This window comes from Emydura macquarii, unplaced genomic scaffold, assembly GCF_026122565.2.
Source record: "Emydura macquarii macquarii isolate MOO-44397 ecotype Brisbane River unplaced genomic scaffold, CSIRO-AGI_Emac_v2 contig_18, whole genome shotgun sequence".
NCBI classification, from domain to species: domain Eukaryota; kingdom Metazoa; phylum Chordata; order Testudines; family Chelidae; genus Emydura; species Emydura macquarii.
This window is the reverse complement of record NW_027130155.1, coordinates 9,281,620-9,295,632: the sequence shown is the minus strand read 5'-3', so window position 1 is coordinate 9,295,632 and position 14,013 is coordinate 9,281,620. Positions and strand designations below refer to the sequence as shown.

The 14,013-nt window shown below is 42.3% G+C and overlaps 1 protein-coding gene across 1 annotated transcript in view; it reads right to left on the bottom strand.

Moving 5' to 3' along the window:
* Positions 1-11,878, bottom strand: part of PCOLCE2 (procollagen C-endopeptidase enhancer 2) — a 35,788-nt gene extending 23,910 nt beyond the window's left edge. The window contains exons 1-2 of the mRNA XM_067556970.1: positions 11,349-11,878; positions 9,073-9,181 (exon numbers count right to left, since the gene is read on the bottom strand). Of these exons, the coding sequence (XP_067413071.1) occupies positions 9,073-9,181; positions 11,349-11,590 (351 nt within the window). The 5' untranslated portion in view covers positions 11,591-11,878. The remainder of the gene's footprint in view (positions 1-9,072; positions 9,182-11,348) is intronic.
* Between the last annotated feature and the right edge of the window lie 2,135 nt (positions 11,879-14,013).

The window sequence follows — 14,013 nt, the reverse complement described above, 5'->3', positions numbered from 1 at the left end:
GCTGACTTTTCGAGCAGATGGAAATGCAGTCTTGAGTAACTACAGAGTGTTTGATTCTAAACATATGTATGTAGGTTAAATCATATATGCATTTGATAGAAATAATCATATTAAAAAGTAATGTAACTTATCCACATCTACACAAGTCCAGAAAGTATAATATTTCCAGCATATGCATCTCTCCTGGTTTGAATAGCTGAGAAGTACGAACAGTGGGAGTAGAAGAGGAAGAAGATGCAGGGTGCATTTGACAGTCTTGATATACATCTGTTTTTTAACAGCCATTAATTCACTCAGAATTTCCTTGGTTTTGCTGGTCTTTGACACAGTAAAATAAGGCAATTCTTATAGAGGAAAGACTAAGACACAAGACTGGGAGTCAGGAGAACCATGTATTATTTACGACTCTACAAACTCACACCTTGGACACATCAATTAGCATCCACATTTGAAAAATTTGGCCTTAAACTTAAGCAGATAAATAGAACCATCCTGATTTTCAGAGATGCAAAGCATTAGTAAGTAAAATAATGTAAGCTCTTTGAGACAGGAACTACCAATAGCTGTGCATTTGTACATTGCCTAAACAAAAGGGTCCCAATTTGGTTGGAATTATATTTTAAGAAAGGGTTTTTGGGGCCCCTCCCCTAACTTCTATTGATCTGAAAAGTGATTCCATATTACTTGTTTAGCTAGCATTTAAGGTGGTTGTTTTTTCTTTTAAAGTTATGAAACTTTAATGAACATATGTGGTGGTGGTTTTCAAACGTAGAGCCTGATCCAACCTATAGTTACAAGAGTAATCCTTACTTGTGTGTAGTCACAATGAAGTCATGGGGATAACTAATGAACAAAGGCTGAGGGACTTGGCTCTTCATCACCTTATGCATTTGTCAATATTTTATTATTTCAATAAAATAATTTAATTGTTAAGCCCTTTGGAAAACAAATCTACAGAACGCTTTCTAACTCAGATACAAACTGCAGAGCAGCAGATGCATTTTAAGAATTCCCAACAGCTCAATTCTACAACTAGTCCAGCAGCAGAATTCACAGCATCAGACTCTTTTGAAAACACTATCTCACTGTTGGTTCTCCACTATAATAACCCCACCTTAAAAGCTTGAAAATTAACATGTATTCAAACCTGCCAATGTTTCTAACACCATTTTCCAAACATTGCTTTCTTCCCTGTCTTTCTAATGGAGCAAAAGCCAACATGACTCAGTTTTGTTTACTTTGGACTAGACTGAGCCTTTGGGCTTGGTCCTATGTTTGCGGCAGCAAAAAAACTGAAACTCCTCAGAATGAGCTCTTGGCAGGACTTGTAGCTCAGTCATTATTTCTGCCCTGTTTCTCCCTTACTATGTCATGTCTACCTCATTCAGGGGGCAGCTTACACCTGTTGCTCCTGGGAAACTCTGCTAGCTGATGTATTTGACGGGACAGGGCACATGGTCATGGCTCCTCCCACCCCCGTCTTCTTGCTTGCAGAGGTAAGCACTGGGCATGCAATTGTTGCTTTTCACTCACGTGCATCCAGCACTGCAATCCAGGCAGCTTACTCCCCTGCAGGGCCACGTAAAGGCTAGGGGCAAATTGACCCTGTCTTGTTTGAAATTGGCACACAAGCACCAGCAGTCCAACTTCCCCATGCTGGAACAATTTGGGAACAGAGGAATGGAAGGGGCCAGAGAGGAAGGGAAGGTGAGAAAATGGATGGTATGGTTAGTACTGAATATTTCCCTTTTGTTCACCTGAAATACGTGGCTCTGTAAGAATATGATGTGTGTAGAGGAGGGAAGGGTTGAATGAAATTAAAGACAAAGCATAGTGAAAACTCTGTAAATCTATTTAATTATTTCAGTTTTAATATCAAAAGGTAATAAGTGATACAACTGACACTTTAAAGTTATTTAACTTGACTTTGTATATCCCTTTAGGTTCTAATCCTGAATTTGGATCTGTTTGGGTGAACTCTTGCACCTGTGATGAAACCATGGCTTGGCCCAGCTACAAGGGTCTAACCATGTGAGTCAACTTCAGGATCCAGAACCTTAATGCACTACAGCTTTAAAGAGAGAATCTGCTTCTGCATATACTGATAAAATATTCCTCCAAACTTTATATTTTACATATGCTTACTACTGTCTCAAGCACTTCCTGGATATTTGCTCCAAGTACAGTGTTAGAGCTCAAAGCACTTTACAAAGGTGGACAAGTATCTTGATCCTACTAATATACAGATGGGAAAACTGAGGCACAGAAGAGTAACTTGACCAGGCTCACATAGTAAGACAATGGCTGGGCCAGGAATAGAACTGAGAGTTCCTGACTTCTTGGTCTGCTGGTCTCCTCCCTGCACCATGCTGCTTTCTCAAAAAACATTTTGATAAAATAAGTCCCAACTGAATAAAATGTTGGCTTCTGTGTTAAAGCCCAGCAGACTGTCAGACACTGGATTTTTGTTGCTGTTGAATTGGGTTATTAGAGTCTGATCCAACACACATTCAAATCAATTGGTTGGTGAGAGAACTTCAAGAGAATTGAGAGTCCAATATGCTTCTGTATCTGTGATAGTAATTATCAGACTCCTCCTAATCACATACTAGGGTCTGGTGTATGGATAGTAGATATCTATAAGCGAGCACATTCATTAGACACTTTTGTGCTGGTGCTGCAACCAACTCAATGACTGTTTCTTTAAAAATTGTTCTGTTCTTCCCATTCTAAAAACAACTATAGTTGCCCGACTCCTAGATCCAGAATTTTTTTGCTAATTAGATTTGCTGCCCTTCTTGATCTAACCCTGAGTGACTCTGGAGAAGTTCATGGTTGTAGAGTTTCCCCATTCTAATGCTGGGGTGAGAGTGGCCACTGTGTCTAACTCCAAAAATGAAAGATTGACAAAGACAAAAGGACACCTGTATAGCTTCCTACTGCCACCTCATCTGCCCTCCACCAACACATTTCCCTGACACTCCCCACACAGGATCCAATGATGTTCGCTGTGCTGCCAGTTGCTCCTCATAAGGTACTGCCTCTGGGATGTCCTGCAAGGGGGGTTTCCATAGCAAATGGGGAAGCAATGTAAGCTACTGCTTTGCCCAATGGAGTGTGGGTAGAGGAGAAAGGAAAATCCAACCCCTGTAAATGGGGAAGCAATGTAAGCTACTGCTTTGCCCAATGGAGTATGGGTAGAGGAGGAAGGAAAACCCAGCAAAGAGTGGCCAGTCCTCACCCCATGTCCCTTCTTGCTGATAGAGGAGGTTCTGCAAGATTGGAGGAAGGTGGGTGAGCATGTCAGAGGCAGCACATCCCCAGGACCCCTGGCTAGAATCTGTTCAAAGTGTGGTGCAGTGTGCAGGAGGCTGAGAGTAATGTTCCTGCCAAGTGATATGTGGGGCAGGAACATCTCTCGCATATCCCTCATTTCAAGGGACATAGGTGCTTGGTCTAAAGTTAGTTATGTCCCATGAAGATTTAGTGTTCCCTCACTTTTATTGTTGTAAATTATATACATCAAATACAATGTTTACACAACAGGAATTAACCCCAAACCATTTTACATTTCCTGCATGAGTATTTTGTCATTCACTTTGCATCCTCCATTTGAGCCTTGGTAAGGTAGGAGGTGAGGGTAGAAGTCAGGAGCATGTCTATGAGCAGCTGAGGGAAAGTAAGAGGGTGAATACTGATACACTGGATGGCAGTCTGAATCCATGTAGTCAGACTTGGAAGGCCATTTTTATTCTATGATGATGAATCCAGACCTCTAATAGGAAGGCATGTCTAATGGACTTCTACCAGCATCCAGGTTCTAATCCAGGAGCAAGTTTCCTACCAAATGGCACATTGTAATCTTACTGCTCAGGACCCTATCAGATTTTTTGAGGATCTAGTGATGGGCTTTGGATCCAGAACTACTTTGAACCAAAGGTATATCAATAGCTGAATTTAGCTTTTTGTTTTCAATATGCATACATTAAAAGAGCCAGCAGAGTCTAGCATGATGTGAATGTTATTAACCAAACTAATGTTTATTAGTGTAGTCAGGATCTAATACACATCTTCTTTCATATGGCTTGGGTAGGTAGCAACGATTACAAATGTATATCTAGTTTTGATAGCTAGCACATTGCTGCAGCAATGAGCTAGTGAATGTCTGTCAGGCCCCCGGTGAAAGAACGAAGGGGACACTCAGATACGATGTCCTCCATTGTTTGTGACTGGTGACCTTGTGACAATCGCATATAAGTGTTTGCCTCATTTTCCATTTCAAAAGGGTTTGTCCACATCTCCCTAGAGATGCAATTCAATATGCCCCAGTCTTTCTGACATAAATCAAAACCTGGTGGTTTCTCAGCAGGGTCAACAATGAACTGTTTGTTTTGAGCAGTCAAAACGCTCCAGGTGGCTCTCCATTGAGCCTCAGCATCGAAGTTGAGTGTAAGGGTCTTGATGCAGTTCCATGGAGGTTTGTGGGATTTTAATCTTGTCTTTGGCATGTTCTGCAAGTTATCATGCAATGAGATCCTTGTTTTTGCATTGACATGGTTAAGAAAGCAAGATGTGTGGACAACTCTTCTAATCTGTGGAGCCTGGATATGTGATAGGACCAATCAACTGGGGTCGAATTGACATTATATATATGTATATGTACATATTGTGTGAATATATATATCTATATAGATATATATATGTACAATATATAATACATATATTATGTATATGGGGTTTAGTGAGTTGAGTATCAAGGAGTTTAGTCTGATTGATTGCTGTGAGTGAATGGTGCACAATATTCAGCCACAGACTGTACCAAGGCAATTGTTGTGGCAGGGACATAGCCAGACATGATCTTCTGACAGGGCCTCTGGCTGACAGGTGGGCTGGCTGAAAAACCCGAACTTCCTGCTTCTGGTCACATGACTGTAAACAGGAAATTCAGCAAGTCTGACGCTCCAGTTGCCCTTGGCAGACGGAGGGTAAGGGGGTGCATACCGATACACTTGATGCACAATTGCCAAGGGCAACTGGAGCATTGGCTAGCCTAATGATTCTCGGCCAGTTGCTTCCCGAACTTCCTGCTTCTGACCATGTGACTGGAAGCAGGAAGTTAGGGGAGCCACCAGCTGAGAAAGCTCCACTTGTGCAGGTAGTTTAAGTGGAGCTTGGGTGGGTCTGCTTTCAAAATGGGTGGGCCCTAGCCCACCCAGGCCTACCCATAACTATGCCCCTGTGCTGCGGTTCATAGGGTCCATGAACTGGAGCCCCGTCTATACACTAACTACACAGAAAAGCAATATATGCCTGTTAGTGAACATGCATACCTCTCTAACAGAGGAAGGAGAATATAATCCCTAAATGTTCTTAGGGAAAGTTGTTTATGGTGTACACTATTGTAAAAACATCGGTATTTAGACTAAGTAGTTTGGGGAAGGGATATTCTTATTTTAGGTATTCAGCACCCACCACTGTAGAGTCCCTGAATGTTTTTTACACCACTAATAGCAATTGCTCTCTTCCTAATACCAAGCACTGTTTGCTCTAAATTAAAACAGAGGCTATTCACAAGTGGACCTCTTCCTGCTTTCTGGGAATGTTCTTGTTAGGTTTTGCTCTTCCATACTGCAGTGTTGGGGGTGTGAAGGAGGGGAGTTGTTTGTGGGCCAGAGTCTTAAAGGCCAAATTTTAAACTTGACAAATGTTTTGGGCTGAATAATAAACCTTTCCAAACCAAGGTTTAATAATAAAAATGCTGAGTATTTAGCAATAGTGGTGCCATGGATCACTAGAACACCCTTCCCACTATCCTTATTGTCAAGACTTGAAAAATTGATCAGATTCCTGCCATCCAGAAGATTAAATGTATTAGCTAGAATGAATATGAAAGATATATTGTAATGGGGGGAGTAACACAATGAAAAGAAGCTCAGTTTCTCTGCTCACTCCCTTCCTGTCCCCTCCTCTCCAGCTGCTGAGATTGAGAAGATGTTCTTACTCCTACCAGAGTGCTGTCCCTTGACCATGCCTGTGGATCCATTGGTGCCTGATAAATTTGACCTTTTCCCCCACTCTAAGCAATGCACCAGTGATATTTGGAAGGATAATTTCAAAACCATAGAAGCTAAATACTTTTGAGAGCTAAAATCTGGAGAAACTAACTTAAGCTCCTTTGCTCACATGGCAAGTTTCCAATTCCACCCTGCTTATTTCAGCAAGCATGTCCTGCAATCCAGCTATTGAATCTATATAAAAAAACAAAATACCTTGTTTGACTGTGGCAATCTTGAGTATTATTTTTAAACATTGAGTATGTTGGATTTTAAGAGAACTGCAAGGTTTGCCAAAAAGATTCAGGATAGCAGTCCAACTTTTCAGACTATTCAATGTAACTTTGTGGGGTGGTGGCCAAGAAAGGATAATACGATATTAAAAGCAAATGTATGTGATACACAGTGAGTGATACTATTCAAGTTACTGCAGAAGAGGAAACGAGTAAAGATGACATCTTAGCAGTAGCAGTACCCACCAACGGCTTTTGAGTAGTCTGCCAAGGCTGCAATACAATCACAAGTACGTGCTGCACACTTCTTACAGCTCTTAGAAAAATACAGCTGCTGTTTCTAGTTAACCAGCATTTTAAATAACAAAAACTCAATTGGGTTAGTGACTCTTTCAGCTTTAGCAAAATAACTGTGGAAGATTTCAGCTGATACCACAACAATAAAATTCTTAATTCTTACATAGCACTCTTCATCAGGAGCTCTCAAAGATGTTTACAAAAGAAAATATGATTATCCCCAATTTACAGATGTGGAAACTGAGGCAGAGAGGTGAAGTAACTTGCCCACGGTGACCCAGCATACCAGTGGCACAGCCATGAATATGACCCAGATCTCCTGATTCCCAATCCAGTGCTCTATCCACTAGATCACATTGTCTCACTTTATATTGCCTATGGTCTCTTATAAAGGAATTTTACTTTCAAATTGCTTGCCATACTTCAATTAACTTTGAATTTCTCCTAGAGAAGATGGCAGTCTCTGGTTGATTAGACATCTCCATGCCTCTGGTAACCCACACAGAAAGCAAACAATGGCTGTTCCAGTGCTGGACTTGGGAGCCACTTTCACTCGGGCTGATAACCTGCCTGTTTTCCATTGAAGATGATGCAGACTAAATCACTGGAGTACTGATAGTCCTCCAATGCCTTCTCACAATTCCCCATGAGCCCAGAAGGACAGAATTGTTTTCCTGTAATTCACTGTGAAAGAATCAGTCTCTCAGCTGACTGCACCACAAAGAACCATGGGATGTGTCCCCAGAAATTCTAGCAATACACACATGGGGGAGTGAAGCACCTTAATTTGAGTGTGTTACTCACACCTAGGGTAGGCTAATTAGGGTGTTTAGAACCAGTTGCCGATCCCTCAAGTTAACTCCTCAATGAAAACATACCCTTAGAGACACTCCTTAAATAAAATCAGTTGTGCTTTTTTTTCTGACTTAGTAATAAGGAATAGAATGGCCCATAGGACTCTTCAGTGTGTACTTCCTAGCAATCATTTGTATTCCAAGTCTTTTATCTTATAAGATCTCCACTTCGATATTATTGAAAAATGACAATCTCCCTCAAGATGATGTTTCAAACTTAGTAAGAACTAATTTCAAAATTATTTCATGATACTAACTGCTATTGAAAATCAGCTTTGTTGTTGCTGCTCTTGTTTCAGTGTTGTATTTCTTTAAATGGAATCTTTGCCAGCCAATCAGATTTGAGGATGGCTAACCACTAAATCACTAGTAAATGTTAAAAAGCAATCAAGTCTCTTCAGACAGCAAGAAACAAGTTTATAAATAAAAATGAAGCATACTTCAGATTGTTCTTTTCTAGATAAAGTTGGTCACTGATTAAAGGCAAATTAAAAAGCTGTTCTCCACCCTAATCAGAATGGAACCAATTTCTTTGGTCTGACAGTAATTTTAACAAAATACTGTATCAAGATCATGGTCTCCTACTTGCATCAGTATCTCTGTAGGAGCAGCAGAGCATTACCCTGTGATGTCCTAATTCACTACTACTCTCCATACCTTTTTATATCTTTAATGGCAACTTCAAAAGAGAATTTTCAGAGCACTTATTTCCCTCCTTGACCCAAGCCCATGTACTAGTCCTGACCCACAGAGAAACTCTCACTGATGTTAATGGAGTTGGGCATGTAGCCAGAGAACAGTGTGGGGTTTTAAGTATCTCTTTGGTAACATAATTTGTCATCATACCCCTGGAAAAGTAAAAGGAGCTTAGTTAAAACCTCTTTTTATGAAGTACTTGGTTTATAACATGTCCAGCACTGAAGGGATTCAGTTCTCGCTATTCAATTTAATAGTGTTTACTCACTTATTAGCCTCATTCATGGATATAATGTGGCTGCTCTGCAAACTCATTTCAGTGTTGAGTATCCTGTAACGCACATATCTAGAGTGTCATTCATAAAGATAGAACATCACTTTTCTCTTTCCGCTCTATGATCTTACTTTATCACTGAACATCATGTGGCATGGCCAGGATGCAGAACTCAGGAGAAGATGGCTGACATGGGGTGTTATCAGCAATAATCATGTCAAAATACAGTACAATAACACAAACCTGTTTCCTAACCTTTTTTTTGTTCCAAATTTGCCTATGTCACACTAACAAACTTTTTTTTCCATACAATCTCTGCACCGCAAATGACAATATAACAGGCTTGACTGTAAATACTCTAATGTTCTGGTAATATCTGTGATGACTAGTACTTTCATCAGTTTTGGTTTAAAAACCATAGCTCTTATTGAAGTCAATGGGAGTCTTGATCTCATTTGAGCAAGGTTAGACCTATATTTTGCATGTTTCAGCCACTATTTATCACTTTAATGAAACTAAAAAATGTTCCAGACAGTTGAAATACTGTAAGCCCAACAACTCATTATCAGAGGCATCTGTCACCCAATATAAAATGTTGGCATTACAAACAGGTAGGAGCTCTTCATTCTTTTCAGAAGTGGTTTTGTGATATTAAAAATTCTTACTGTGATTTTCCAAGTACATTTGCTATTTGGAGGGTAAACTCCAGGGAATCCTTCACTCCCAATAAACCCTGACTCTCCAGACAGAATTCCTCCACAGGTAAAAGCAGGTCTGGGAATAACAAAAGAAAGAAAGAAAAAAAGAAAATTAAAAAAAATACTGCTTAGTTTGGAAATATATTTCATCAACACTTTCTATAATACTGAGGATGGAAAGACTATTAACTTGTCTGGTGGAGATGTCAGTTAAAATGTTGATACAAAAATGTACTGCAACTTTAAATAAATGAGTAACATTAGCAGATATTTAAATTGTAATACAGAACAATTTAATGCACAAACTGAGGTGTGGCTAGAACTGACAGCTCAGCCTTTAAAAATTGCAGGTGTAGTGCTGCATGCTGTTATACTTGCACAGTTTATTCAAGTAAAAACTTTGCATTGTCTGTAATAAAATAAGAGGGAGAAATACCATAACAAATGTATATTTCTATTTAAAAAAGCACACTTCTCCAGCAGATAAGTCATTAGAAAATGTAAAGTTAGGTTCTCCCCCTTTATTCTGACTCCATTAAAATGACAATTTATCACAGAATTCTAAAGTAAACCAGCTCATAGTTTTTTCTATACTGGGAATACCAGGACCCATAATTCACCATCAATGCAGCTCCTGTCTGCATAACAGCATCCATTTTAGAGCTGTACTGGTGGGAATTATAGGTCCTAATTTTGCCTAAGGACTTTGAGGGGTAATTAGATCATGGTTCAGCAAAGCACTTAAGTACATGCTTAACATAAGCACATCCTTCATTCTCAAGTACTTTGCCAAATTAATGGCTGTAAAACTTTTTGAGAACATTGAAAAGGTGATATGCACGAATGCAAAATCAGTATTTAAAAGACAAGAATGTGGCAAACAGTCAAGTTGGTGGGCGTTGTTTTTCCTCCCGTGAATCCAATGCTGGCAAGCTTAATCATCCAAGAAATTATACAACAGAATGTTTGTTTTTAATTCCAATATCCCCCAAAATAAAAACAATCCCTTTTAAAGGATAAGCAGAATCTTTTTTTCCCCCAAATTGAATACAAGAAACTGAGACACTTGGGCTTTTTTGTACAATATCAACAAAGGCTAGCATTTGTTACAAGAAATGGGTAAAGTGTTTCTCTTTCATTAGAGGAAAGTAAAACAGAAGAGAGGCTGGCTACTTTTCACACTTTGTAATTTGCACAAATAATGGTGATCTTACCCCACTCCTCAGCAAACATAATAGCAAGGTGCTGGGGTGATGTCTCATCAAGATTTTATTATAGGTACACATTACAAAATAGTTACTGGTATCAGTCAAGTGTTCGATAAATAAAATCTAATTACAGTGGTCAAGTTAAAACTTTGAGCCTGCCTGCACTCAGAATTGCATGCATAGATCCTGTGTTCCACTGCAGAAGAGGGGCCTAAAGGAACAAAATATAGCTTTTGATTCAGTATCTGTGCTTCTTCCTGTTCTTGTCCTGTCACTTACTAATTTTCAACCTTCAGTTCTTGCAATGGGCCTTTCAATCCTTGGTGTGAATCGGTAACGTTTTACTGTAGCTTGTTAAGGCCAAAATGGGTTAATTTAGATGGGAATCCTTTAAGATTAGTGCCCTGGATTCTTGCCCTTCTCACTCGTGCCTCTGGCACAGGCTCATCTCCTCCACATGCCAAGAGAGCCTCGGGTCCCATCTCTCCTCCAGCCAGGGGAGAAGGGGACAGGGGGCCCGGCCGAGTCTTTCTTTCTCTCTCAAGAGTCGCCCCGGGTGGGCAAACTGGGCGTAGCCAGCGAGCGAGCTCAGGTCAGCCGCCCCCACCCTGCCTGGCTTCGATCCGTGGCGAGCAACCCTGTAGGTAAGGAAGCCCTCGCAGGTCGGACACGGGACGGGACCTGCAGCTCACCCACCCCTAGCGGCGTGGCACCAAGCGAGGCTGCTGCGGCTCTTCGCCCCAGCGCCGCCGCTGAGCCGGGCGGGGGCAGCAGCGGCAGAGGGTGACTGGGGAGGCGCCGGTCGGCAGGGGCCAAAGCGTGAGGCGTTGCCTCAGCGGCCCGTGCTGTTGCCTAGGTGCCTCCCTCGAGCGGCAGCCGGGCAAAGGCAGGGGGCAGCTGCAGGGGCCACTAGCGGGCGGCGGCAAGAATGGCGGGAAGGAGCCGAAGGACTCGCGGGTCAAGCGGCGAGGCGGTCGCCGGCGAGTGGGGGGCGCCCCCGCACCCGGCGCTGCCCCGGCGGCGACGAGCCGTTACCTCTGTTGCGGCGGCTGCTGGCGGGAGAGCTGGGCGGCGGCCAGCAGGAGCCCCAGGCCCCAGGAGCACGCGGCTGGCCTCATTGCGGGCGCCCCGGCGGCCGGCTCGCCTGTGCGGAGCGGTGGCTCCTGGGGGGGGGCTTTTAAAGGCAGGTTGCAGGCTCGGCGCTGGCGGCAGCAGCAACCTCTCCGAGCGGTCCCCTGGGCCTGGAGGAGTTTCCCTGGCATCGCGCCGCTCCTCATGAATATCCCAGTTGTTCTTCGGGGCGGGGGGAGGGAAGAGGTTTCCCCGAGCGCGCCCCCCCCCCTTTGCCCAGTGCGGAGCCCCGGGGCAGGAGCCAGCTGCCGAGAGGCTCGGGCAGGAACGTCCCGCTCAGCGCCCCTGCAGTCCGGGCTGCGTCCGTCCCCGGCTCCGCGCTGGCACCGCGCAGCGTGTCTCGGGCGGCCGCGGAGTCAAGCCGGGCCGGGTGAGTTGGGGGGAGGGGGATACTGGGCTGTGTGAAAGGCGAAGATCACCCCAAAGCCGGCCGGTGTGAGCCCCTTCCGCGCAGCGCCAGGAGAGTGAGCTGCTGAAAAGTGCCGACCAGGGGCACCGCTCAGGGCGGGGGTGTTTGTTTTACCGCCGCCAGGCCCGTTACTCGCGGGTTTTACGAGTAGCAGTGAAACTAACTGTGCGATTGATTCCCCCTTTTCCCGAAGACTGGCCCTGAGTCCTGACCGTCCCTTCATGTCAGGAACAGCGGCTCTTCCGTCCCAAGAAACGTTTAAATGTCTTATCGCAGGTCGGGGACTGGGGGGAGAAAATCTTACAGTAAGTTACTGAGGTTTTGGGAGGCTGGGTGCTGCTGATTATGTAAAACTCACATTTTTCTTTAAACAAACAGGCCCTGTCAAAGGGGAACTGGGTTGCTGTAGTGAAGGAGCAATGTGTATTTAAGTTCAGCTATCACATTTCACAAGTAATTTGTAAACTGGCCTGTTCAGTCGTCCGGGGCAGGGGAACTGATCAACCTTAAGAGTCATCAACAGAAATTGAGTCTGTGCTCTGTCTAGTCCTGAGGATAATCCTGCATACTACTTACTATACACACAGATGGACTGTGCTAGTACCTGGACATGTACAAGAAGCCTGAATTAATGTGTATTATCTGGAATGTTTTAAAACATCACATCATTACCTCAAAGAAACAAATACTTACCCCAGGTTTGTAATGCAAGGTTTTGCATTTCAAAATGTGGCATACCACATCAAGTTTGTTTATATGGAACACAAACTCCGTGTCGTCATCTGTACAATCAAGTACAGCTTTGTCAATATTTGTAAAATACTAGTACTGCTTCAAAAATATTCTTTATTTTTTAAAATTCTAAAGTAAATTAAAAACGTCATTTTGTTTACCAGTAGTAAATGTTTACTCATCAGAATAAGGTAGCATTTAAGATCTGACTGTAACAAGGGTACTCTTTAAGGCTCTGTGGGAACTACTCATAGTAAAGTTAAGCACATGCCTAAGTATTTGTAGAGTTGGAGCTAAGTTAATTAACTGAGAACAGTAGTGGAAAAACTAAGTCTTAATATTATTGTACCTATTTTTTTAAGTTTACAAATAACCAAACAGTTAGTAGTTAAAAACACACATTTTATTTGGAACAATTATTGTAACTAACATTATAATCTTGAATGTCCTTCCTTTAAGGCCAATGTCCCTAAATTAAATGAATTAAAAACAAAAACAAAACTAAGACAGACTGGACACTACATAAACACATGGACAACAGTGAAATGACACTGCCTGGATAATAACCTAGAACTTTACCTGTGAGATGTTATTTGTTATATGGTTACCGGTGATAGTTTAAGCCTAAAATGTATCCAGTCTTTTATTCATCTACACATAAAGATAATATTTTAGGCTTTATACTAGTGACATTATACAGCATAGAGATAGTGTGTCCTGGTACAGCCAACTGCAGATTGGACTGAAAAAATCAGACCAAACTGCCCTAGTTCAGAAAACTATTCATCATCTTGCAGAGCAATAGTGTAAACCTGTTTTCTGATTTATTAATTATTTTGTTATATGTTACACACTTGACATGCTTACCTCAGTACAGAATACAAATAAGGGAAGTCCCCAACTCAATGATCTTACAATTTAAAAGACAGACAGAGATAAGATTAGATGCATAGGAGACCCCTAGCAAGGGTCCTATAAACTTAGAATTAAAAAATAAAATATAATAAATCTTCTCTCTCCTCTGACATAATGCTGGAGTGAAGAAGACATTGGGCTTATGCAGATTAGTGTTGGTTTCATGGAAGGAAGGAATCCTGGGGATAATTTGAATAGGCAGAGGTGGGAGCCTCCCCTTTGGGGCTGGAAGGGTTTAAGGAATGAGATGCAGCATAGAAGAAGACTAGGCAATGAAAGGTGTAGCAATGCTAACACTGGTAGTAGAGTGAAGGAGCTGATGGGAGATGCAACAGGGAACAAAATCTGAGCAGTGCAGGGCCTTGGAGTCAAGGATAACTTAACACAGCAGTTAAGAGATAGTTGATGTAGGGATTCAAAGAAGGAATTGACATGGTTAGCTCAGTGGGTGAAGGAAAGAATGCTAGCAGCTGTATTTTGGGCTGACTTGAGGTGCATGATATGGGAAGAGGA